Source organism: Coenobita brevimanus, chromosome 75 (assembly GCF_032717465.1).
Source record: "Coenobita brevimanus isolate Jiangsu-jjx chromosome 75, ASM3271746v2, whole genome shotgun sequence".
NCBI classification, from domain to species: domain Eukaryota; kingdom Metazoa; phylum Arthropoda; class Malacostraca; order Decapoda; family Coenobitidae; genus Coenobita; species Coenobita brevimanus.
The window spans coordinates 22,063,390-22,090,084 of record NC_137028.1 but is presented as its reverse complement, the minus strand read 5'-3'; the positions used below and the strand labels follow the sequence as shown (position 1 = coordinate 22,090,084).

General features: G+C 44.8%; 1 protein-coding gene across 1 annotated transcript in view; it reads left to right on the top strand.

The window, feature by feature from the left end:
* Taf5 (TATA-box binding protein associated factor 5) overlaps positions 1-26,695 on the top strand; it is a 255,487-nt gene that overhangs the window by 98,901 nt on the left and 129,891 nt on the right. The window contains exon 7 of the mRNA XM_080278918.1: positions 19,209-19,354. Coding sequence (XP_080135044.1) covers positions 19,209-19,354 — 146 coding nt within the window. The remainder of the gene's footprint in view (positions 1-19,208; positions 19,355-26,695) is intronic.

Here is a 26,695-nt window from a genome sequence, read left to right as displayed (position 1 = left end):
CTGTGGGGGCAGGTTGGCCAAAGTCCAGACCCTTATTAATTTTTCACATAAGAGTTATTATTCATAAATCACAGAATTCGTAAATCACGGCAGTGGTCCAGACCCAAATTGCCGTGATTTACGAGGATTGACTGTACTTCCACAATCACAATCCTGTCCGCAATCTCCCATGTGGCGGTCGGTGTCGGTTAGTACAGGCTACAGCATGACTCATGAATATTAAGCATGAACAGGGCTGCATTTCAACAGCCCTTGGTGCCACAGAGCGATCCTGGGGTAGTGGGCGTAGCAGTGAAACCACCAAATACTTGGAGTGCTAATTCGGTTTTACTCTACAGTAGTGCACCAACTTTCGCTACAGCAGGATTCGCGGAATCCACTTTCGCGGCATGCACCAAATATTCCCTAACTTCCACTTTCGCTTGAAAAAAATCGATTTTCGCGCACAAATTTTGGGTTTGGGACAATATTTTGAACTTTGAATTTCCTGCACCGCCCGCCCGCAACCCACTGCCATCTTGAATGACGTCATGTCAACACTCTGTCCACCCATTCCCGCCATTGTGTACGAGCGTGCTAGCTCCATTGTGTTGGATTCTCACGGTTCAATGGCCTCTACTATACCTGGTAGTGTGGGGAAAGGGCCTGGTGGTGTGGGGGGAGAGCCTGGTGGTGTGGGGGGAGGGCCGGGAGGCAGTGGTGGTGATAAAAAGTGGCCGGGACATTCAAAGTCGGGAGGAAAGGCCAAGGCCAAGGCCATAGAGGAGCTTAACCTGGATGAAGATTTCGATGGATTTGTTCAAGAGAACCTAGCACAAAGGGAAATTCAGCACAGAGTGGAAGTGTTGCATCAAGTTGCATCTGAGGAGGCAGAGACAGAGAGTGGTAGCGAGGCAGCAAGAGGTGGCGCCAATACGTCTGGCGTGGCTAAATAAGCCCGCCACGCGCCTCGGATACTTACCCCCAACATCCATTAAACACCTCAACCTGGTCTCTGTGGTATGTTTCTCCTCATATAATGTGTACTGTACAGTTTTTATTGTTTGTATCTCACAATGCAATGTACAATAGTGATTTGATGTACTGTATTGCAAGTGAAAATGAAAATCTGATGTTACTTTAGGATAACCGGGAACCAATTAGCCTTTTTGCCATAAAGACAATGCCCCAACTTTCGCTAATTCCACTGTCGCGCATTATTTTTGGACCCAATTAGGCGCGAAAATTGGTGCCCCACTGTATTGTGCTTTTAGAGCACAATAATTGGAGTAATAACTTCACAGTTTTGGATATTTAAACATTATTGACAACAATTATAACAAGTTACATGAATATTTGTCTGCAGCATATTGTAGTAAATGTATAATTCCATAATACTTTGGAAATACTGTATTTAACTACAGAAGGCACGCACAGTACACGAGTTTATGGGTCGCAGAGGAGGTCGCTTACTAGGAATTCACATACTGTGAATACATAAACTTATGGGAAAAATTACATATGGGTGGCTTCCTCCTTCATTGGTAACCCTTGAGACTCCTTTCAGACCTAAGGACTGTACTGTACAGGGAAACTAAGACATATTACCTAAGATAAAGTAAACCAACAAGATTATGGCATTACTAAGTCAACAAGGATATGGCATAACTAAACCAACAAGAATATGGCTGCTCACCTTAACCCAAGAGGACAACAGGCTTGATGGACGTAAGAAGGGAATCCGAGGCAAGGTGAGGCACCCAGTGTGCACCTCCTGCACCACCCACCACACCACCCGACACACCACCTTCCTTGCCACTGTCGTCACCAGCACTTTCAACACTCACTGATTGATGCACTCACTTCGTTCATAAACCCTTCAAAGTTTATTTCTGACACCTCAGACATCGCGTCATCCTCTTAATCATCCCCAGGAAATGGCTCTTTGGATGTTAAAGGAGTGATTCCTCACTTTCTTGAGGCCGCAAGTAATGGGTGATGAGGGTTTACTTCCTTCTGTTAACCTCCTGGTTGTGCCTGTCTGTGTAGTAGCGGAAGGTTCTGTCTAGTGAAGTCATCACTTCCTCCACTCACAACTGACAGTGTTCGATGTCCTTGAATTCTTCCATGAATTTATCTAGGGGAGGAAGTCCGGTACAGGGGGGGATCAGCCAGAAAGATTGTTGGGAAGGACTGTTGCTATAAGTTGTTTTGGCAGGGGGGGACAGACGGATATGGAGGTGTTGGTGTGATGGTTGCGAAGAAATGGGTGGAATATGTTATGAATGTTTTGAGAGTAAGCGATAGGATATTGGTAGTGAAAATTCTGTTGGGAAGAAAGATAGCTGCGATTATATCGGCATATTCTCCACAGGCAGGATTGGATGAATCAGAGAAAGATAGATTTTGGGATGATTTAATACGTGTAGTGGTGGTATGCGGGATGATGAAATAGTGATTTTGGGAGGGGACTTAAATGGTCATGTAGGTGAAGCAGCACAAGGTTATGAAGGAGTGCATGGGGGATGTGCGTATGTTCTAAGGAATGCAGAAGGGGAAAAGATACTCGAGTTTGGGGAGGCAACGGACATGATTGTGTGCAACACATATTAGGAAAAGAGACAGTAGGTTAATTACGTATGAGTCTGGGGGAAACAGCAGTCAGATAGATTATTTTCTGGTTAGGAGGGCCGATAGGAGGTTAGTGAGGGATGTTAAAGTTATAGGAAGTGAGGAGTGTGTGCAGCAGCACAAACTATTGATTTGTGATATGGTGCTTAAAGAACAAGTGATGAAAAAGAGGACTTATGTACCTAGGAGGAAAATATGGAAGCTGAAAAACCAAGTAGTAAGGGATGCCTTCTATAGCGAGTTGAGGAGAGTGGTGGCTGAACAGGGAGCTGTAGACAGAAGCGTTAATGAACAGTACAGAGCCCTCAAGAACAATTTCTTGAGAGTTACTGATGTAACATGTGGCTGGACAAGAGGACCACCAAGACATAAAGTAACTTGGTGGTGGGATGAGGGTGTAGAAGCTGCAATTAAGGAGAAAAGAAGGCTTTTCCGGGAATGGAAGAAGGGTGGTAGCAAAGAGGAATATTTGGCTGCCAAGTGTAGGGCTAGAAGAGAGGTATACAGGGCAAAGTCTGAGTCACAGAGACAATTACTTGATAACCTAAATCATGGGGAAAGAAAAAATATATTTAGGGTGGCAGGTCAGGTGAAGAGGGATAATCGGGATATCATAGGTGAGCAGTGTGTGAAGAATGATGAAGGAAGGGTAGTGGTGAACAGTGAGGATATTAAAGATGCATGGAGAGAGCATTATAACTGGTTGTTGAATGAGGAGTTTGACTGGGACAGGGAAGGTTTGGAGCCAGCAAATCCAGTGTCTGGCCCTTGGTCTTTGATTGATACTGCTACTGTGAGTGAGGCAATAGGCAGGATGAGGGTGGGGAAGGCAGCAGGTGTGTCTGGGTTGACTGCCGAAATGTTTAAGGCCTCAGGCGATATAGGGGTGAGTTTAGTCACTGACCTGATAAATAGGATTATTTATGAGTGTGTTGTCCCAGATGATTGGCTGAAGACTGTAATTGTAATTGTGTATAAAGGGAAGGGTGATGCCCTGGAAAGAGGAAATTATAGAGGTATAAAGCTTTTAGACCAGATAATGAAGGTAATGGAGAGAGTTTTAGAAGGTATGATTAGAGAAAGAGTGAATATTGATGAGATGCAGTTTGGGTTTATGCCAGGTAGGGGGACCACTGATGCCATATTCATTGTTCAACAGCTTCAGGAAAAATATATTGGTAGGAGAAGGGATCTTTATTTTGTTTTTGTTGATTTGGAAAAGGCCTTTGACAGAGTCCCTAGAGAGGTGGTGAAGTGGGCAATGAGAAAGCTTGGCTTGGAGGAGTGGCTGGTTAGGGTGGTTATGGACATGTATGTGGGAGCTCACACCCAGGTGAGAGTGAATGGAGATTTGAGTGATGAGTTTTCCGTGAATATTGGTGTGCATCAGGGGTCAGTCTTGAGTCCCATGTTGTTTATCATGGTACTTGAAGCCCTTTCACGTGACTTTAGAAACGAACTCCCGTGGGAGTTGTCGTATGCTGATGATTTGGTGTTGATTGTAGAGAATGAAAGGGAGGCGGAGGAAAGGTTTAGGAAGTGGAGAGATGGTATGGGGCAAAAGGGTTTAAGGGTAAATGCAGATAAAACAAAAGTGATGATATCTAGGGTTGGTGGCGGTACTGTCAAAGACGAGGGAGAGTGGCCATGTGCAGTTTGCCACAAGGGCGTGGGAAGTAATTCCATCTTGTGCGGTGTGTGTGATAAATGGGTGTATAAGAGATGTAGTGGTATCAGAGGTAGACTGCGAGATAATGCTGATTTTATGTGTATGGCGTGCCGGGGTGAGCAGGTGGAGATTGTCAGACGTGAAAGGATTGAACTTGTTGGTGGATCTCTTGAGTGTGTGGAAGAGTTTTGTTATTTGGGAGACATGTTGTGTGCTGGAGGTGGGGCTGGAGCTAGCTCTGTGGCTAGGGTGAGAAGTGGTTGGAAGAAGTTCAGGGAGCTCTTGCCTCTCGTGACATTGAGAGGGCTCTCCCTACTTGCTAAGGGGTCTTTGTATGCAGCATGTGTTAGGAGTGTAATGCTGTATGGCAGTGAGACCTGGGCAGTGAAGGAGGAAGATATTCGTCAGCTCAGACGTACAGAAATGACAATGATTAGGTGGATGTGCAGTGCGTCCCTGCGTCCAAGGCCTGGAGGGGCTGGGTTTACAATGGTAGAGTTGAGAGGTAGGATGGGACTGGAGTGTATTGGTGTTGTGATAAGGAGAGGTAGATTGAGGTGGTTTGGACATGTGGAGAGGATGGGGGATGATAATTGGGTGAGGAAGATGAGAAATGTTAATATTGGGGGTGGGGTTATGAGGGGTAGACCGAGAAAGACATGGGACGAGGTCATTAACCCCTTCTTTACTGACCCCTCCTCCAAATGTAAACATTACGTTTACCCCCCATACCGACCTGATAGCTCCCCGTCCCGTAGTGTGAGGGGTAGTGTATATTTTTTACCACGTCGAAACTATTCACTCTTTTTTATTTGTTTGTATACTGATGATCACATAAACCCAGCATGATGTTGGTAATAAAAAAATATTATTAAATAAATCATTATGGTATATATGTTTATATATCTTATGCTAAAGTACTGTTACCCAGGTAACTACTGTACAAACTGGCTTAAAAAAAATTTCCTGCACAGATGGATGGCTTATTTATTTGCCTTGTAAGCTAAGCATGAAGTATGTGGACACACGTGATGGTGATGGCGACCTTGACCCACTTGTTGCTGAGAGTGCAGCGTCACTAAGCTCCCTACTATTTTCCTCCTCCTTCCTCACTCACATCAACTTCGCTATCATTTTCAGGATCATAGTCATCTACTGACACATCAGACACTGCTGCATCATCATCTGATACATCTAAATAAGTATCCTCATGAGGAATAAACTCGTCACTATCGGAATTTGCCAGAGATGCCATGAGAGAAAAATATCCTGTACACCCTCTCTCGTTGTCAAGTGCGTGGTAACTGACTGTCAGGCAGGCCAAGGGGTGTAAAATTTGCCATATGTCAGCAGAAAATATAGTACGATATCTGTACTAGATATTATAAATAAAATAATGATTGGTCTAAAAGAGGTTACATCACAGATGAGTGAGCAAGCCATTGGTGTCACCGCAACTCAGTCATGACGTATCTTATGATGTCAGAATTCGTCAGAACTTCGTCGTCACAGTCTTTGTTGTCAAAACACACAGCTGTTGCTAACACGAGATCCTCAGAAACAGCCTTACCAGGCTACCCTGAGGCCCATAAGCTGCCATTCATTAGAGGGTGTACCAGCGTACATCGGTAGCAGTTCCGGTGTCTCACGGGTGTTTACTGGCGATGTACGGGGGTACATCAAAACTCATTTTCGGTAAAGAAGGGGTTAAGTGTGATCTTAGGGTTAAGGGACTGAACAGGGAGGCTGCAATGGATCATGCAGCGTGGAGAGCCGCCATTAGGTGACCAAGGCTGACACATGCAAGCATGTTGGAGCCTTTAAAAACGAAACGAAACAAAACGAAACACAGTACCTGGCTGATCTCTATCATCAACAAGTCTTCACTCTCCATCACTGGTTGTGCTGGCTATTCTGCTGCAGTTTCCTGTTTTCAGTCCTTCTTCTCTCAGCCCCAGATTTGGGCCACTCTTCACTGCTGTCTTGCCTATTACGAGTTCAATACACATCATCATCATCATCATCATTGCCAGACGCCATGTATCCCAGACGGGGTGGCCCCCTTCACCCCCCACACTTTCGTTCTCAAAAGAACCATCACGTTCCATGGCGTTCCAGCTGTTGAGACGCAGCCCAGGATTCCCGGTCAGCAGCGGCGGTGGGTGAGGCATCGCTGCGTCAGTTAGCAGTGGGGATGGGCGATACCAGGAGAAATTATTTGATGCGATGTGATAGGATATACCATAAGCCTGCATGGCAGTAAATTTTGTGGCACACACAGCTAATCATGCACATTGGTTCCACAGTTTGACAGATGACAATCTTAAGGGCTAATGTAATGGTGATCACTGAAAATACTTTTTTTTATGGTCTTACTGAGTTATTAGCTGCAGTGGTAAGCACATTTCTATGAATTTTCTGTTTCAATTCTGTGGATTGCATTCTGCTGCTGGTCAGATTGATTTTCCCGAGCGGCACAAAGGCTATTTCTTTTCCATCCATCCATCCATCCATCATCCAATCCTACATTGCCCCATGAGGAGCGTAGGAGCCCGAGGCTAAGCAGTTGGTCCCAGCATTTAAGATGAGAGTGAATATTTCTTTTCCATGTAATATTATTTTTTGCAATAAAGGCTATGATTATATTATTATTAGTATTGTGAGAGACTGTTCTCCCAGGGGTTGGACATCACGAAGGCCAGCAGGGCAAGTCTGACCTCGGAGAACTTCAAGCTATTGGTGTTCATGAAAGGAAACATGGACCTGCTCAAGATGGTGTTGTTCTCAATCTCGGAGGACTGACTGTGGCGTGTGGATGTGAAGAATTGTCATGTGTCACAAGTGCGAACTTCTGAACTTGATCTGAGTCAGTGAGAACTCTGAGGAGTGGTCTGAGTGAAGTTATGAACGGAGTCACTACCGAGTAGTGAGGGTCACAGTGACTGAGTGTCACTGTGGGAAATTAATGTCATAAATAGATTATAAATACAAATAATTCACTACATTACCAATGAGAGAGGGGGGTGTGAGTTGGGAGCAGGGCAGTGAAATGGCGGGGGACAGGGCGACGTGGAGGCGATTTGTTTGTGGCCACCCCAAATGGGATTGAGGCGTCTGGCAATAGATAGATAGATAGATAGACCAATCGATTTACTCCCTGTTTGTGCACTTCGTATAGAAAATTGTGAAGCTGGATTGCAGTTACGATACTGAGGTAGCGGAACTGTACATTCCAAATTTATTGTGGAATTGCGGTAGCGGAAGGTAAGGGTCAGAGGTTGCAGAATCGCAATTTCAGAGTTGAATTTTAGATTGTGGTGCCCAGCTCTGCTAGAAATATGGTGAAGTGGGCAATGAGAAAGTTTGGGATGGAGGAGTGGCTGATTAGGGTGGTTATGGCCATGTATGTGGGTACTTGCACCCAGGTAAGGGTGAATGGAGTCTTGAGTGATGAGTTTTCCTTGAATGTTGGTGTGCACCACTGGTCAGTTTTGAACCCCTTTTTGTTTATTATGGTGCTTGAAGCCCTCTCACGTGACTTCAGAAATGGATTCCCATGGGAGATGTTGTATGCAAATGATTTGGTGTTGACTGCAGAGAATGAAAGGGAGATGGTGGAAAGATTTAGGAAATGGAGAGATGGTATGGGGCACAAGGGCTTAAGTGTAAATGCAGATAAAACAAAAGTGATGGTGTCTAGGGCTGGGGGCAGTGCTGTCAAAGAAGAGGGAGAGTGGCCATGTGCAATTTGCCACAAGGATGTGGGAAGTACAGTAGTCCCTCATTTGTCCGGACCCTCAGTATCCGGACGTGTTGTTCATTATCCGGAATCTGGACCTTGGCTCTGTTAAACTATTATCCGAATTTACTTGCTATTATCCTGACTTAAAAGTCCCCGAGAACTTGGGCCAGCCAGTTGACATGTTCAAACATTCGGTATCGTGGCTGCTGGGTTCGAGCCGTGAGTGGGAAGTAGTCTGTTACCCACAACCAGAGCTAAGATGACCATCCGCCACTGTACTGAATGGTCAAAGCTGTGTGCTCGTCTGATCACTCCCAACGAACCTCCAGCACCTGCGTAATATGGCTGTAACCCGCAAGCGGTGTCAAAACGTCCTACGCATCCCCATTGAATGTTCAGTGTTGTGCGGCCACGGGGGCCTAGTCTCTCCCAGCCGCCACTGCCACTGAACACACACCGCAGGCCACGAATACATGTTCGGTGACAGCGGCCGTCTGCCTCTGTACTGAACGTCGAAAGTACCCCTGTCAGTGGTGAGTTGTGTTTCTGCATGGCCACTCGGTGTCTAACAGACCGCAAGCCATGAGTAAATGTACGGTAAAAGCGCCCATGTGCCTGTTGGCAGAAGGAGGAGAATCCTTCCTACAACCTCACTTCCCCCCCCCCATCCCTCCTCCATACCTTACTGGTTCCCCCCTCACTCCCTACCCTCCTCCGTGGTGATAACTCTGACTCATGAGTTTTCAAATTTTTTTTGCGATTTATTCGACGACTATTGGTCATATCGAAATTCTGAAGTGACCACAAGAAAGCGCATGAAATTCTGCATCTAGACATATGCTTAACTCTTGGAAGGTGCTCGCAAAATTTTGCACTAGGATGGTGGGAATTTATATGAAGGTAAGTTTTACTCCTGAACACTTTATTTTCACTGCACTTCTATACTTTTACTTAACAGTTTTATGTGTTTTTATTAGCCCACTGTATAGTATAAACACCAGCGAAGATGATGCTATACCATTTATACCAATATAACCAATTTCTGGTGGCATATTTGGCCGTGTAATTTTTTTTGAGCCACGAGAGCAATCACTCGTCACAGATAACTGATTTTCAAACTGTCGTCAGGTTTTTTGTTGATTTTTGTTGTTTATGCATTGTTTTCATGATGTTTAGCATTAATATGGATAATCCGATGTGTGTTTTAGTATCTCAGTATGGCAAAATGACTGGAAAACAGTACTGAAATTAGGAGGAGTACTGTACGTGCAGTAGCGTATAGGTAGGGTATTTTTTGGTTTTCAGTGTTTTTTTTTAATGATTTTCTTGGTATTTAGCATTACTTTCGATATTCCTATGTTTATTTTGATGTCTAAATATGGCAGATTGACCTGGAAACAGTGCTAAAATTTGGAGGGGTGCTGTACATATGGTTGTGTATAGGTAGAGTTTTTTGGTTTTCAGTGTTTTTTTTGCATGGTTTTCTTGGTGTTGAAAATTATTTTAGATAATCCTATGTATGTTTTGATGTCAAAATATGGCAGAATGACCAGAAAACACTGCCAGATTAAGCATAGGTACTGTACAAATAGGTTAGGTATAGGTTGGAGGTTGGGTACCAGTAGGGTCTGGGTATGGTAGGGGAATTCATTATCCGGACGTTGCCACTACCCGGACATGCCTTTGGCTCTATTATGTCTGGATAATGAGGGACCACTGTCATTCCATCTTGTGCAGTGTTTGTGATAAGTGTGTGCATAAGAGGTTTAGTGGTATTAAAGGTAGACTGCGAAATAATGCTTCTTTCATATGTGCAACGTGTTGGGGAGAGTATGTGGATATTGCCTGGCATGAAAGGATTGAACTTGCTGGCGAGTCTCTTGAGTGTGTGAAAGAGTTTTGTTATTTGGGAGACATGTTATGTGCTGGAGGTGGGGGCTGGAGCTAGCTCTCTGGCTTGAGTGAGGAGTGGTTGGAAGAAATTTAGAGAGCTGTTGCCTCTCCTGACATTGAGAGAGCTCTCCCTCTATGCAAAGGGATCTTTGTATGCGGCATTTGTTACGAGTGTAATGGTGCATGGTAGTGAGTCCTAGGCAGTAAAGGAAGAGGATATTCGCCAGCTCAAATGTGCAGAAATTTCAATGATTAGTTTGTTGTGCAGTGCTTCCCTGAGTTCGAGGCCTGGGGGGGCTGGGTTTACAGTGGAAGAGTTGAGAGATAGGATGGGACTGGAGTGTATTCGTGTTGTGATAAGGAGGGGTAGATTGAGATGATTTGGGCATGTGGAGAGGATGGGGGATAATAATTGGATGCAGAAAGTGAGAAATGTAAATGTTGGGGGTAGGGTAGCAAGAGGTAGACTGAAAAAGACCTGGGACGAGGTCATTGAGTGTGATCTCAGGGACAGTAGCATGGAGAGCTGCTATTAGGTGACCAAGGCCAATGCATGCAAGTATGTTGGAGCCTTCAAAAATGAAACAAAACAAAAGGAGTTGTGAATCATAGCTTGAAGGTATCGATGCTTGGCAGTTTATAGCATAGCACTGTATATACAGTACTGCATAATACAGGTTGGCCTGTATATTACACTCTTCTCTCTTTATATGTTGCAGGGATAACTCGCTTTGCTGGTGTGAGGATGCATCCAGAAATTACTGATTAACCATGGAATTAGAAGATGCAGAAAACAAGGTTCCCAACTTTGGGGTTGCGACCCCCTAGACAGTGGCATATGTTTGGCTGGAGAATTGAGAAGCCCTGGGAGAAGAACTTGGTACATCAACAGGAACAGTACCAAAACTTTGTTTCGCTAATAAGCCAGTAACCTAGAACATGCAACATATTGCTGTGCTGGTGGACTAGGTTATAGTTTTCGCTCACACTTCAGGGTATTATGGTTAGGCTATTATTATTTACATCCACTTTTTAGTTGGTGCTGGTATGTGTGAGTTGGTCCTAGAAAATCCTCTGCCCTCTATGTGTCGATGGGTATGGGAGTTTCAGACATCCTCAAATAGCATGATCCACAGATATGCTCCCACTACTAAGACCCTCCCTGCCTCTATGCGGGAAGTGCTTGATTCTGTCTATTTATCACTTTCTATTTCCTGAAGCCTTAATTCCGTATGGGATGTCCACAAACAAATCGCCTCCATGTCACCCTGTCCCCTGCCATTTCACTGCCCTCCCCCCCCCCGGCTCATACCCCCCCTCTCTCATATACCTCATCACTCCATCCCTCCATCTCATCCTCGGCCTCCCCCTCTCTCTCCACCCATCTGCCTCACTCACGTACACTCTTCTCGTCAGCCTCTCGCTTTCCATTCTCTCCACATGTCCAAACCACCTCAGTGTATTTCTCGTAATGCTTTCTATCATATCCACATCCACACCACAATGCTCCTTCACTTCCTTATTTGTCAGTCTGTCTCTCCATGTAACTCCACATGCTCCTCTCAAAAAACTCATTTCCTTTGCTCTCACTCTTGACTTGTATCCTTCCAACAAGGGCCAAGCTTCACTTCCATACATTAGAGTTGGTACCACAGTACTATCATGCAGTGACCTCTTTACTTCCATGCTCACTTCCCGATTTCTTATCACTCCTTTCAAAGAACTAACAACATTTTTTCCATGTTGTACCCTTTCAAGCACTTCATCCTCCAAAGTTCCATCCTTACTCATCACGCTACCCAAGTACTTAAATGCACTCATCGTTTCCATTTCCTCATCATACAGCCTCACTGTATATTCAGTGACTTCATTTCTCTCAAAGGCCATAACTTTACTCCCCCTACCTTCAGCTTTAGATTCCATTTCTTACACATTCTCCCAGACTCATTCACCAAGAGTTGCAGTTTCTCTTCAGCTTCACTTAACAGTACATTATCATCTGCAAACAGCAATACAGGAAGTTTCCAAATGCTGCCTCTCTCATTAGAGCCACTCCAACATCCACTGCTCTGCTTTGTATCTCTTATAACCCCATCTGTATACAGATTGAACAACCATGGAGACATGACACATCCCTGTTTCAATCCATCATTCAGATAGAAAAATTCATTCACCTTATTATCCACACACACTACAGCCATAGCACCCTCATACATACTCTTCACGGCATTCAGCAACTTCCCATTTACTTCATTTGTTATAAATATTTTCCATATTTCATGTCTATCCACCCTGACATATTCTTTCTCCAAATCCATGAAGGCCATATACTACTTGTTTCCCTTCTCTAGAAACTTCTCCACAAAAGGCCTAAGGATGAATATCTGATCTACACAGCCTCTTCCTGTCCTAAAACCTCCCTGTACATCTTCAACTAATTCCTCTGTTATTTCCCTAACTCTGGCAGTACGTATCCTGCCATAAACATTTCCTATTACACTAAGAAGACAAATGCCCCTATGAATACCACACACTTCTTTTTCACCTTTTCCTTTGTACAGGGGAATAATTGTACTTCTAACTATCATAAGCGCTACACCACATGCACTTTACATTTCACACAACGTTTCTCACTACGCTACAGGGGTTGGCGCCAGCAAGGGCATGTGGCCAGAAAACTTTGCTCCCGCTACCTAGTGGCTGACTTTTGAGGGGGGGGGGGGGAGCATGATGGGGGTTCTGCCGGCATAGATCATGGGTCCGGGGCGAGATGGGGCTCGAACCTGTGCTAGAGGGTACAGGGCATTGCGGTTCCCAGGCTACTGCTTCCTCCCAATAGAGAGGGGCCCGAACCTGGGAGTAGCGCCCAAGGAGGCTGTCCTATCAGTGGGTGTATAATGGCGGGACAGTTGCAGTGCCAAGGCGTGCTTGGAGGGTGTCCCTGCAGCTGTCCTGGCAGGGTGCCCTGAGGCCACTACCACAGCCACTGGTAAGCTGGTGGGCTAGGGGTCCCAGATCCATTGCTTGGACCTGGGACTGTGCAGTGAGTGGGGCCTGTGATATGTCTACCCCCTTTATTAATACTGACTATGACTAAATACAAGAATAGGTGTCAAAGCAAGCCTGAGGACATTAAATCACCCAGGGGGATAAGGGTGGGTTCATGGAATGTGCGAAGTTTGAGGGGAAGAGTGGGGGAAGTTGTTGAGGCATTCAGTAGGAGGTGGGTGGATGTGGCCTGTTTACAGGAAGTCTGGTACAGGGGTGGATCAGCCAGAAAGGTTGTTGGGAAGGATTGTTACTATAAGTTGTTTTGGGAGGGGGGGGCAGATGGACATGGGGGTGTTGGTGTGATGGTTGTGGGGAAATGGGTGGAATATGTTATGAATGTTATGAGAGTAAGCGATAGGATATTGGTAGTAAAAATTCTGTTTGGTGGAATGATAACTGCAATTATATCGGCATATGCTCCACAGGCAGGCTTGGATGAAGTAGAGAAAGGTAGATTTTGGGATGATTTAATACGTGTAGTAGGTGGTATGCGGGATGATGAGATAGTGGTTTTGGGAGGGGACTTAAAATGTAGGTCAAGCAGCTCAGGGTTATGAAGGAGTACATGGGGGATATGCGTATGGTATAAGGAATACGGAAAGGGAAAGGTTACTCGAGTTTGGGGGGACAGGATATGCGTATGGTATAAGGAATACGGAAAGGGAAAGGTTACTCGAGTTTGGGGGGACAACGAACAAGATTGTGTGCAACACATATTTTAGGAAAAGAGAGAGTAGGTTAATTACGTATGAGTCTGGGGGAAAAAGCAATCAAATAGAATGTTTTTTGGTTAGGAGAGCTGATAGGAGGTTAGTGAGGGATGTTAAAGTTATAGGAAGTGAGGAGTGTGTGCGACAGCACAAACTATTAATTTGTGATGTGGTGCTTATAGAACGAATGATGAAAAAGAGGGCTTATTTACCTAGGAGGAAAATATGGAAGCTGGAAAACGAAGTAGTAAGGGATGCCTTCTATAACGAGATTAGGAGAGTGGTGGCTGAACAGGGAGCCGTAGACAGAGGCGTTAATGAACAGTACAGAGCCCTCAAGAACAGCCTCTTTAGAGTTACTGGTGTAATATGTGGCTGGGCAAGAGGCCCACAAAGACATAAACTAACTTGGTGGTGGGATGAGGGTGCAGAAGCTGCAGTTAAGGAGAAAAGAAGGCTTTTCCGGGAATGGAAGAAGGGTGGTAACAAGGAGGAATACTTGGCTGCCAAGTGTAGGGCTCTAAGAGAGGTATACAGGACGATGTCTGGGTCACAGAGATTTTTATTTGATAACCTAAATCATGGGGAGAGGAAAAATATGATATTCAAGGTGGCAAGTCAGATGAAGAGGGATAATTGGGATATTATAGGTGAGCAGTGTGTGAAGAATGATGAAGGAAGGGCAGTGGTGAACAGTGGGGATTTAAAGATGCATGGAGAGAGCATTATAGCCGGTTGTTGAATGAGGAGTTTGACCGGGACACTGAAAGTTTGGAGCCTCACTCACAGTAGCAGCGCCTTTAATTGGCGCTGCTACTGTGAGTGAGGCAATAGGCAGGATGCAGGAGGGGAAGGCAGCAGGTGTGTCTGGGTTGACTGCTGAAATGTTGAAGGCCTCTGGAGATACGGGGGTGAGGTTAGTCACTGACCTGATAAATATGTTTATATATGAGTGTGTTGTCCAAGATGATTGGTTGAAGAGTGTAATTGTAAATGTGTATAAAGGGAAGGGTGATGCCCTGGAAAGAGGAAATATATAGAGGTACTTATAAATCTTTTAGATCAGATAATGAAGGTATTGGAGAGAGTTCTAGAAGGTATGATTAGAGAAAGAGTGAATATTGATGAGATGCAGTTTGGGTTTATGCCAGGCAGGGGGACCACTGATGCAATATTCATTGTTCGACAGCTTCAGGAAAAATATTGGGAAGAAAAGGGATCTGTATTTTGTTTTTGTTGATTTGGAAAAGGCCTTTGACAGAGTCCCTAGAGAGGTGGTGAAGTGGGCAATGAGAAACTTGGCTTGGAGGAGTGGCTGGTTAGGGTGGTTATGGCTATGTATGTGGGTGCTCGCACCCAGGTAAGAGTGAATGGAGATTTGAGTGATGAGTTTTACGTGAACGTTGGTGTGCATCGGGGGTCAGTGTTAAGTCCCATGTTGTTTATCATGGTACTTGAAGCCCTCTCACATGACTTTAGAAACGGACTCCCGTGGGAGATATTGTATGTTGATGATTTGGTGTTGATTGCAGAGAACAAAAACGAAGCTGAGTAAAGATTTAGGAAGTGGAGAGATGGTATGGGGCACAAGGGCTTAAGGGTAAATGCAGATAAAACAAAAGTGATGATATCTAGGGTTGGTGGCGGTTCTGTCAAAGACGAGAGAGAGTGGCCATGTGCAGTTTGCCACAAGGGCGTGGGAAATAATTCCATCTTGTGTAGTGTTTGTGATAAATGGGTGCACAAGAGATGTAGTGGTATCAGAGGTAGACTGCGAGATAATGCTGATTTTATGTGTGCGGCATGTTAGGGAGAGCAGGTGGAGATTGTCAGGTGTGACAGGATTGAACTTGCTGGTTAGTTTCTTGAGTGTGTGGAAGAGTTTTGCTATTTGGGAGACATGTTGTGTGCTGGAGGTGGGGCTGAAGCTAGCTCTGTGGCTAGGGTGAGAAGTGGTTGGAAGAAGTTCAGGGAGCTGTTGCCTCTCCTGATATTGAGAGGACTCTCACTGCGTGCTAAGGGATATTTGTATGCAGCATGTGTTAGGAGTGTAATGCTGTATGGTAGTGAGACCTGGGCAGTAAAGGAAGAGGATATTCACAGGCTTAGACGAACAGAAATGACAATGATTAGGTGGATGTGTAGTGCGTCCCTGCGTGCAATGCCTGGGGGGGCCGGGTTTACGATGGAAGAGTTGAAAGGGAGTATGGGACTGGAGTGTATTGGTGTTGTGATGAGGAGAGGTAGATTGAAATTGTTTGGGCATTTGGAGAGGATGGGGGATGGTAATTGGGTGCAGAAGGTGAGAAATGTTAATATTGGGGGTGGGGTTGTGAGGGGTAGACCGAGAAAGACGTGGGACGAGGTCATTAAGTGTGACGTCAGGGTTAAAGGACAGAACAGGGAGGCTGCAATAGATCGTGCAGCATGGAGAGCCGCCATTAGGTGACCAAGGCCGACACATGCAAGCATGTTGGACCCTTCAAAAACAAAAATGAACGAAAACTTCCCATCCTCCGGGACTCTGCCTTCCTCCCAGGCCAGTATGCACATCTTCCATATCCATTCTACTACTTTCTCTCCCCCCATGCTTCAGCATTTCACCACACACTCCGTCAGTTCCTGGGGCTTTTCCCTCTTTGGCTTTAATCATTGCCTTCACTACTTCCATCCTACTGGTCTCTTCCTTCCTTTTCACCATCCTCCTTTTCACAGCCATTCCCCAGCTACTTATACTCACATTACTTTCATTCTCTGTGTTTAACAGTTCCTTAAAGTGTTCTTTCCATCTGCTCACTTTTTCTCCCTCCTCCACAATCAATCTACCATTTTTATCTTTCACTCCCCTACTAACTTCTTTATCGCCCTATCTAACTCTCTTTACCATACCTCTTTCCAGAATATTTTCTTACATTCCCTCCACTTTACACTCAAATTCCTTCCAAATTCCTTATACACTCTCTTCTTACTCTCTCTTACTAATTTTTTCACCTCTCTTTTCTTCTCTCCATATTACTCTCTCTTCCATTTCTCAACTTCCTCCATGCCTCAGCCTCCCATCTACTCACTATATGCTTTCTTCTTTTGCACCACAGCTTGTCTCACCTCTTTATTCCACCATGCTGTTCCTTGCACCCCCTTCCATCTTCTCTTCACCCCCCACACCACCTGACATGGTGTACAGATTTCATCTGTGAAAATCTTGCACACACCTTCTATCATCCACATCGTCTCCAAATCATATTTACCCATTCGCTCCTCCGCTGCTCTCTTATGTTCTGCCGTTTTTCCATTCTCATGCAACCTTTCAACCCTCTTTGTATGGAGTACTTCCTAATGTCCTTTATTCCTTCTATTCACCCATTGTACTTGAGCCTTGACTTTCACCACCACCATGTGTTGGTCAGGAAGGCTACTCCCCGAACCTTTGTATGCTCTTGCATCCATTACATACCTTCTCATTCTGTCATCTGCACACACTTAATCATTTCCTTCCATTCATGCAGTTCACCACCCACCCTTCTCGTTGTTTGCCACATATACCTGTGGATTATTTTGTGCCTAAAGAGGGTACAGGCTATCACCAACCCCATCCCCACACAAATGTCCACTAGAGCACTGCCATTCTCATCCACCTCCAGGCATACCCTATTCACCAACTCTTCCTTTCACCTTCACGTTCCACGTTCCCTACTTTTCCATTCATATCATCAGTCAGAAACACTCTTACATTCCTCACAAACTTTTCTGTGCTTGCTTCCACGTTTGTCCAGAACTCTTCTTTCACTCTGCATGCATGATCTTGCGTTGGCCCATACACACACACACAATCGCCCACATCTGTATTCCCACACAACCCCTGAACCAACTGATCCATACTCTCTTATATTCTCCTTCCATCTCTTGCACACAACAATACATACACTGTCTTTTGCCCCCTCATTCTTACCTACTCCTGCTCATATACCCAGTCCATACTTCCACTCTCACCTCTCCATTTAGTCTCCATTAGTCCACACATGTCCACTTTTTACACCCTCAGGCACCTTGACCATCTCCCTCTCTCATTCACCTCATCATTTGCATCTCTTGCATTCCATGTAGCAATCCATATCATATCTTTTGTCCTGTCCTTGGTTGTCACCTGTTAGTCAGTCCTAATCCGAGGCTTCTTCTTTGTATTCTGTGATCAAAATTTTGAATTGCATGAAGGCTGGGGCACTCAACACTCATCTCTTCAAATAACTCTGCAAATACATGGATGTTGATAATGAGGTCCTTCTCTTCTACACAACTGTATGCTGGTTGTTGAAAGGGAACATTGTGAATCATGTCTTCAAGATGAAAAGTGAAATCAGGTTCTTTCTGGAAGTGCAAGAAAAGAAAAATCTTCTGGCTCACTTCGATTATGAAACATGGAATAAACAGATTGCATGCCTGGCTGATGTTTTGGACATTTATGACCAGCTGAAGAAGCGGAATTTGAAACTTCAGGGAAGGAAAACACACGTTCTGTTTCAAGACAGTTTACGGGCCTTCATGCCCAAACTGCAGAACTGGCATTGGAAAGTCAGTCTTGGAAACATCACCATGTTTGAAAACACTGTGGAGTGATGGATGAGTCTGAGGGTGAACTGGATCATTTCCTGTAGGTTGAGATGATGAGACACCTTGAGTCCCTAGAAAAGGAATTCCAGTGATACTTCCCTGATCTCTCAGAATGGGAGGCACTGGTAATAAACCCTTTCTCTGCTACACTTGATCTACATAGCATCCAATATGAAGTCCAAAATGAATTTTTGGATCTGTGGGACGACTCTCCGACACGTAACCTATTTGAGGAGAAATTGGTGACTCGATTCTGATGCGTTTTGCATCAGTCATATCCGAGGGTCAGCATGCTGCCCCTCAGTGTTCTTCCATTTGCCTCCTCCTATCTCTGTGAGGCTGGATTTTCAACTCTCGTCTGCATCAGAAAGAAAACCAGGAACAGAGTGGATGTTGAGAATGACATGAGACTGGCACTTACAAACACCCCCCCCACAAATTCCAAGACTCACTGATCAGATGCAGCCCCAACCATCCCAATAGCTAGGTTGGGGAGATGATATGTTAGTGATGACAGTCATGGATTGTGTGATGATGGATGGCACTGTGAAAAAATTTTAGCTTGGTTTGACCAATAAACTAAAATTACCCCAAATTTTACAATATGGAAGGAATAATGTAGAAAAATTTGTAAAAATTGAAGAATTAATGATTGTTTTCTCTTTCTTCCCCTTTCCTTCTCAGAAAAAATTTGTATAATTGAAACGGCTTATGGCAGTGGGGTCATGTTTGCTTCAAGGTTTTCAGAAAGGAGTTGTGAGTACAAAATGGTTGGGAACCACTGCTGTCAAATTTGAAAAACATTATGAATGGGAAATAGGTAATGGTGCAGTGTAGACTCTGGTAATACTGACAGAGCCATCTCTACAACTACCATACATTTTGAAGCAGAGAACAACACTTCATGATAAATATTATGTTTCAGCATCACTGCAGTGGACATATCTGATGACTCAAGTTTGTTGGCGTATGGCACATCTGAGTCTCAAGTTCGTGTTCAGAGCATCACACCAAGTAAACTTCGCTGTATGAAGTCTGCAGAACAACTCAGTGACATTGACAAAGATGCAGGTATTCAATTTTTGTATAGTTGGTTTTAGCTGCATTGTATATTTATTAGATTGTATCATATATACAGTGATTGAATGATTCATTTGTTTTGAAAGTGGTATTTAGGTTAAAGCTTTGGGAGGATGGAAGGAGTAGTCATGACCTACAGATATATATTTTATGAGACAGTATACCATGCATGAACAGGTAAACTTTATTTCCCCTGATGGCTGCATTGCAAGCTGCCTGGTCTCCTCCTGGATTCTAGTCAAGGCCCCTAACCCATAGGCCCAAATGCAAGTCATGGTTGTGAATCCAGTCCCTGGTGTAAAACCTGAATTACAGCATAATCCCAGATCACAGATATTCAGAACAAGGATTTGAGCCGCTGTGGCCCTTAATCTGAAGTTTGTCCACACACGGTTTAAACCTCCTCAAGGAGGTGAATTGATGGGAGATCGATGCTGGCAAGTGTCCTCATGAATACGAGATTATCTTTCCACACATTTCTACAGACAGAAGGGTTTTGGAGTGGAGACTGTTGATCGATATGTGTGATAACGTCATAAAAATTAAGTACTGTATCAAGCTTGCTTGTCCCCTCTACATTGAGAAAGCTGTGCAAAACAAGCAACAGCCTGTTATTACTGTAGCTTACTTCTGTATCATAAAACTTTGTCAGTTGTGTAGACATTCAGCCCTTAGTTTTCTTCTATAGTTGGCCATCCATCCAACATCCAATGCTATGTCATCCCATGAGGAGCGTAGGAGCCTGTGGCTAGGCAAATTGGTCCTGACATTTAAGATGAGAGTGACCAGCCTCACTTATCCCTGAGTAGCATTATGTGAGCAATAAACCCTAACCATCCCTTGAATATAAACCTTTACCGGCTCAATCCAATTGGAGTGCTGTAATTTCCCACTTAACCACCAGGTGCCAAAATTTGGTTATATGGTTACCATCCAGCATAGTAAATGGTTTCCTGTACACCAGGAAACCATGTACTACACTGGATGGTGGTTTAGTTTAATTACAGCACTCCAGTTGGATTGAGCCTGTGCAGGTTTATATCCAAGGGGTGGTTGGGGTTTATTGCTCACATAATGCCACTCAGGGATGAGTGAGGCTATCTTAAATGTCAGGACCAACCTGCCTAGCCCTGGGCTCCTACTCTCCTCATGGAGCATCGTAGGATTGGATGATGGATGGATGGCTAGATATAGAAGAAAGCCTAAGGGCTGAATGTCTGCACAACTGACAAAGGTCTATGATACAGCATGTTTTGAAGTTCAGTAGTGTGAAATTTTGAGCTGTTCATCTATAGTTTACCTTGTTTTGAAATTCAGTTTAGGACTTTTTGAGATTTCTGTTTGGCAACACTTGCCTGTGACCACCTAAGCACTTCATGTTTCACACTTTGGTCATGGGAAGGGAAGGAATAACCGTACCTCTTTATCACAAAACTGTCAGTTGAGCACACAGTAACCTATTGCATATCATTGTATGTTGGTATCATAAAATTGTCCAGTGTGCAAACAGTAGCTTACTGTTCTTCTGTAGTATAAATGCTTTCATCATTGAAAATATTTTCCAAGTACCCAAAGTATAAATGTTTTATCAGGAATTTAGATTTGTTTCATAGAAACATGAGTAATGGTAGTTCAGATAGCTTAAACAGGCTATTTAGAATTCCTCCCTCTCCGGTAATACAGTTAGACCAAAGCAGTTTGATATATTTAGTGTCAACATATCATACTTTTACATCATGTAGGTTATGAACAACTGAAAATGACCATCACATTAAGACTCATATGGTTATTAAATTCACACATGACAGATGGAATAATAGCTGATGTGGTAAAACAGAAATAGCGAACTGCAAATGTAAAATGTTTATGTACCCCCACTAAAGGTTACTGACTTACTGGTACTGTGGTATTCATGAATAGTCATGGACTAGTTTTTATTCACTCATGTCATAGTGTGATATTTCATTATATGTTGCATTATTGTTGCCATCTTAATGCACTGACTGGTTAGGGAGCAACTTTTTTTTATGAGAGGTTGGTTTTCCTGCCACATTCAAATTAAAATTAGGCTAAAAACGCCTGCTGATCAGCTATGATCACTGTGTCTGAATGCATGCTTTAGTCTGAGGCTTATGTCCCAGATTACTCAATCTTGGATTATCTGGGATATAATCCACCAGCTTGAACATGGCTAAACCCTAGGCTATGATCCCGGATCAAATAAAATCCAGTCCGTGGTTTGAACCAGCCTCAAATTTGAGAGTTAAACCGTTGTCCTGAATTCAGGCCTTAGGTCCTGTCCTAGGCCCTCATCCCATGTTATTTTTGGTCTGCCCACATGGGTTGCCCTCTCCATGTTAAAGAATATTGTACACACTCCTTTACACAGTTACATTTAAACATATTCATCAAATTTCCAAACCACCTTAGCCTACCTGTGTGCATCACTTCACTAACACTCGGAGCCCAAGCATCCTCATGAATCTGCACATGTTGTTCTAGTATGCTGCTGTTCTTCAGTCTCACCATGTGCATTCCAATTTGCAGTTTGCAGACATCTTTCGTTTTGTACTTCCCATGTTTTATTATCAAATAGCATCAGACTCTGTACACATGAAACATAAAGTTTCCCTTTCATGTATAGAGAGGATCTTCCTCTTGTTGGGGGACAGATTTCTAAACTTCTTCTAACTACTCTTAACTCTTCCACTTGGGTTAGATTCTGCATAATCCCCCCACATTAATTGAATATCCCAGGCAGTAAAACTTATGGACACACTTAATCCATTGAGAGCGATAGGCCTCATTTGGGACTTATCAGAGTCAAAAGCGATAGGCCTCAAATGAGTGCAATTTTCATAGGTGTACCAAAACTGCGCCACGAGGAGTAGGTGGCTGAAATTTGTATGGGAAATAGGGGCAGGTGGCAACTCTTGATACCACCCATGCACTGCCCCATATACACTAAGAATACGCGCGCATGCGTGGACTCCTGTGATGCCGCCAACCCCGCACCGGGCGCTAGGGGATACACACACACACACACACACACACACACACACACACACACACACACACACACACACACACACACACACACACACACACACGAAAGAGAGAGAGAGAGAGAGATAAAGGGCATTTTTCTGTGAGAGAGAGAGAGATAAAGGGCATTTTTCTGAGAGAGAGAGAGAGAGAGAATGAATACGGGAATGGCAAAGGAGCGTCCCTTGAGTAAGGAGATGGCATAAATGATCCTTTTTCTCTCTCTTATTCTCCATTCCCTCCCTCTTCTATCAAAGAGAGAGAGAGAGAGAGAGAGAGACGCATTTTTTTTTTTTTTTTTTGAGAGAGAGAGATAAAAGGCATATTTCTGAGAGAGAGAGAGAGAGAGAGATAAAGGACATTTTTCTGAGAGAGAGAGAGAGAGAATGAATACGGGAATGGCAAAGGAACGTCCCTTGAGTGAGGAGATAAGGCATAAACGGTCCCTCTTCTCTCTCTTATTCTCCATTCCCTCCCTCCTCTATCGGAGAGAGAGAGAGAGAGAGAGAGAGAGAGAGAGAGAGAGGGTTTCGGGTAGGCCTAAATTGTATAATAATGTATGCTTTGTTGGCAGTGCGGAAGGTAAAGGTAGTTTATCGTAGTTTGAGAGAGAGAGAGAGAGAGAGAGGGTTTCGGGTAGGCCTAAATTGTATAATAATGTATGCTTTGTCGGCAGTGCGTAAGGTAAAGGTAGTTTATCGTAGTTTGAGAGAGAGAGAGAGAGAGAGAGAGAGAGAGTTGATGATACAGTAATCACGTGATCCTTGCCAAGGCCATTGTACATACAGGCTGTTTTTCCCGGACAATGACCTACCTCAATCACCGCAGGTGGTGGGTGGGTTGCTTGCGCCAGCAGCTGTGCATATTCTGGCCATTTTATCTCACCACCACATGACTTTATATGGTCATATATATATATATATATATTGCCGGATGCGCGCGAACATATCCAAGACGATGATGTGTGTTTCATTCAGTTCTGTAAGACTCGAAATTTCAGCCAAATCGTAGCTTGACGCCTGGTACCTACGGAAGCACGGTCGCTCTCCACGGGTTAAGAACACAGTTCTCATGCATCGGTCACCTCTGGCTTTGACTGCAGCACAAGATCTTCCTTGAGCATACTGGTACTAATACCTGTACAGAAACCTCTTTAACCCCTTAAACGCGGATCGTCGCGTTTGCGACGCTCGCCAAAAAGGATATAATGGCGGAGCGTCGTGTTTGCGATTCGAGTTAATTTTCAGTAAACGCGGGCAAGGATGTTTCAGCTGGTATTGTCTATCAGTACCACCACCCTTTAGCTACAATTAGCATACTTTACCTTTGTACTACTGACCTCCATTGTTGCCAAGTATCGCGTTCCCCCCCCCCCCACAACGGCCCGGCCAGCCTGGCTGTGATACATGGCAGCGCTCTGACTGCTCAGAACTGTAAATCTACGCTCTCCTCTCACAAGCAGTTTATGCTAATAGGAAACGCTTGTTTCCCCAGTTGTAACACTAGCTTTTTTTCGCACGGTTTGCCCCTGTTTAGCGTCAGTTTATTGCAGGCTCTCAAAGTGACATTATGGCGAGTTCTAGCTCTTCCGAGTCAGTGCGAGCGGCCGACAGGAACAAGAATAAAGTGACGGGCGTAAGGCAGAATAAAAAGCGCGCCGCAGTGATCTTTTGGGAAGTAAAATGATTGAAATTAATGTAGTATACACGTTTATAGCTGTGAAAATGGAAATGTTTGTTGAGTGACGGGAAGACCGCCGCCGTGCTGCATGTCGGCCGTACGCTCCGTTGATTTTAGCCTTATTTTCAGTGCTTATTGTACAAATACGGATTCCAAACTACCTGTATGTTGTAGTATAAAGTTTACTGTGACAGAATGAGGCTGTGGTAGAGGGGAAACCGGGTTGCTGGAGGTGTGAAAGTGAAGATTTGGTTACCCAACTTTGCAAGTCTCCACAAGTCCTTGGGTAGTCCACGAAGGCTCAACACCTGTCTCTGGAGAAAGCTGAATGTAAGTACTATCTGCCATACCAAGTATAATGTTCTAGGGTTAATCTCTGATTTTTGGCTAATATTTTCCTACAGGTACTCAGACCGCGATACAACCCCACCACCCGGGGGGGGGGGTCGGCTGTCCATGGCCGCGCATTAGGGGTTAAGGGATGGATTCCAAGTGCATAGGCCAAAAATGTGTTACCAGGAATGTTGCACGTGCAGAAAAAGCATACCGATTGCATTGACCCATACTGGATTGTACCAGTGTTTCTCCAGTGCCTGTGACGGCTTGGGCAGTGGGTTGTCGTAAACCACTCAAATGATAACGTGATGGCTGATTATTCTCAAAATCCTCAGCATGTCTGTCTTCTTTTAGATATCTGGGGTGATAATGCTGACCAGAATTCACTCACTGCACTGATGCACTCTGTCTCATCAGCTGTGTGTACTGTTACTCCCCTGGGTCTTGTGGTACTGTCCTGTACAATAATCCCTGTCAGACCCTCACGCCCAAGTCCCGGACACTCTAAGTCCCGGATGTTTTGGTTTTGGGTCCTCAGACACACACACACACACACACACACACACACACACACACACACACACACACACACACACACACACACACACACACACACACACACACACACACACACACACACACCCCTGTACCAGGTTAGACTAAATGATTTTTCATTATTAAAAGAAAAAAAATAATAAGTTTAACCCGCGGCGTCCCTTCGACGTTCTTCCACGTCCTCACGTTTTGTCACTGCCAATCCCGTCGACGTACTTTAACGTCCTGCAATTGCTAGGTTCATAATTTCCACAATTTTCAAAATTCACGCGAGATTTTCGATTCGCCCACCTACCCAAGCCTCCCCTACCTGCCGCCAGGTGGGCAGCGTCCCAGACCCCACGTGACCCGCGCTCGCCCTTGTCTCGGTCACTCACCTGTTAGCAGTGACCCAGGTCAGACATGATGTGTAAAGGTCTCTCAGACGACGAAATACAATCTGCCCTGGATGCCTTCACTGGAGATAGTGATTCTCCACTTGATGATGATGTGGTGGATTGAGATTACGTGCAGCCTGAGGAGGAAATAACAAGCAGTGATGAGGAGGTCCCTTCGCCCCGGAAAAAGCGGTGTCACATATCGTAAGGCAAGGGAAGGCCAGCCTGCACCCAAACCACCTGACGGACCTCTCTCCATCCCGTAGAGAGAGATTCTGATGAGGATGAGGATGAGGACGATGACGATGACGGTGGCTTAGGATGTGATGTTGCCTCGTGGTTGGGGAAGGAAAAAATCTCACCCCGAGGATCAGAAGGTGGGGCGAGAAGGCAAATAAGGTATGGTCCTAGTGTTTTGTCTGGGGAAGGCGAAAGTGGTGTGGTGGGAGTATGGGGTGAAAGGGAAAGTGGTGTGGCGGGAGCGCAGGGTGAAAGGGAAAGTGGTGTGGTAGGAGTGCGGGGTGAAAGGGAAAGTGGTGTGAGGGAGGCAGCACGAGCACGTGGTGCACGTAGGCCTAGGGGAGAGGAGGTGGAGCCACTCCCCAGCACATCTTTCGCCCCACAATATTCCCAAACTTCCTCCCTACAGCCCCAGGATGTGGGGAAAGGAAGGAAAGGGAAGGGAAAGGGTAAAGGAAAAGGGAGAGGGAAGAGAAATGCGAGTGATGAAAGGCACCGCTCTCCACCTCCCCAACCTCCCCCACCACCCTCACCTCCCCACCCTGACGAAGGCGACGATGGGGACGAGGCTGGAGAGGTGGTGTCTCGTGGAACTGGGAAGATGGGAGTAATTTTACTCCCATCATTCACCCTTTCACTGAGGAGTGGCGGTCTGGTTGCACGGCTCCAGGTGTGCATGCGGGTTCCACTAGGGTGGATTTCTTCCACCTGTTCTTTGGGGAGGCGTTTGTGGGGTGCATAGTGGAACAGACAAACCTATTTTCACGAACACAGCGCCGTGAAAGTGAACGTTTTGGAACAACGAGCAGGCATTCCCAGCAATATGACTATCCTGTGACAATTTCTGAGATGTTCTTATTTTTTGCCCTGGTTCTCTTGATGGGTGTTGTCAGAAAAAATCAAATACCTGCATACTGGACCACTGACCCAATGACCATCACACCTTTCTTTGGAAAGGTGATGAGTCGTAATAGATTTCAGCAAATTCTCGGCCGCCTCCACTTTTTTGATGCAGAAGATCCAGCTAATGCTAATATCACTGATGAAATGAGGAGAATTGGGCTTGTATTTGATCATTTTGCGGGAAATGTTCCGCTCC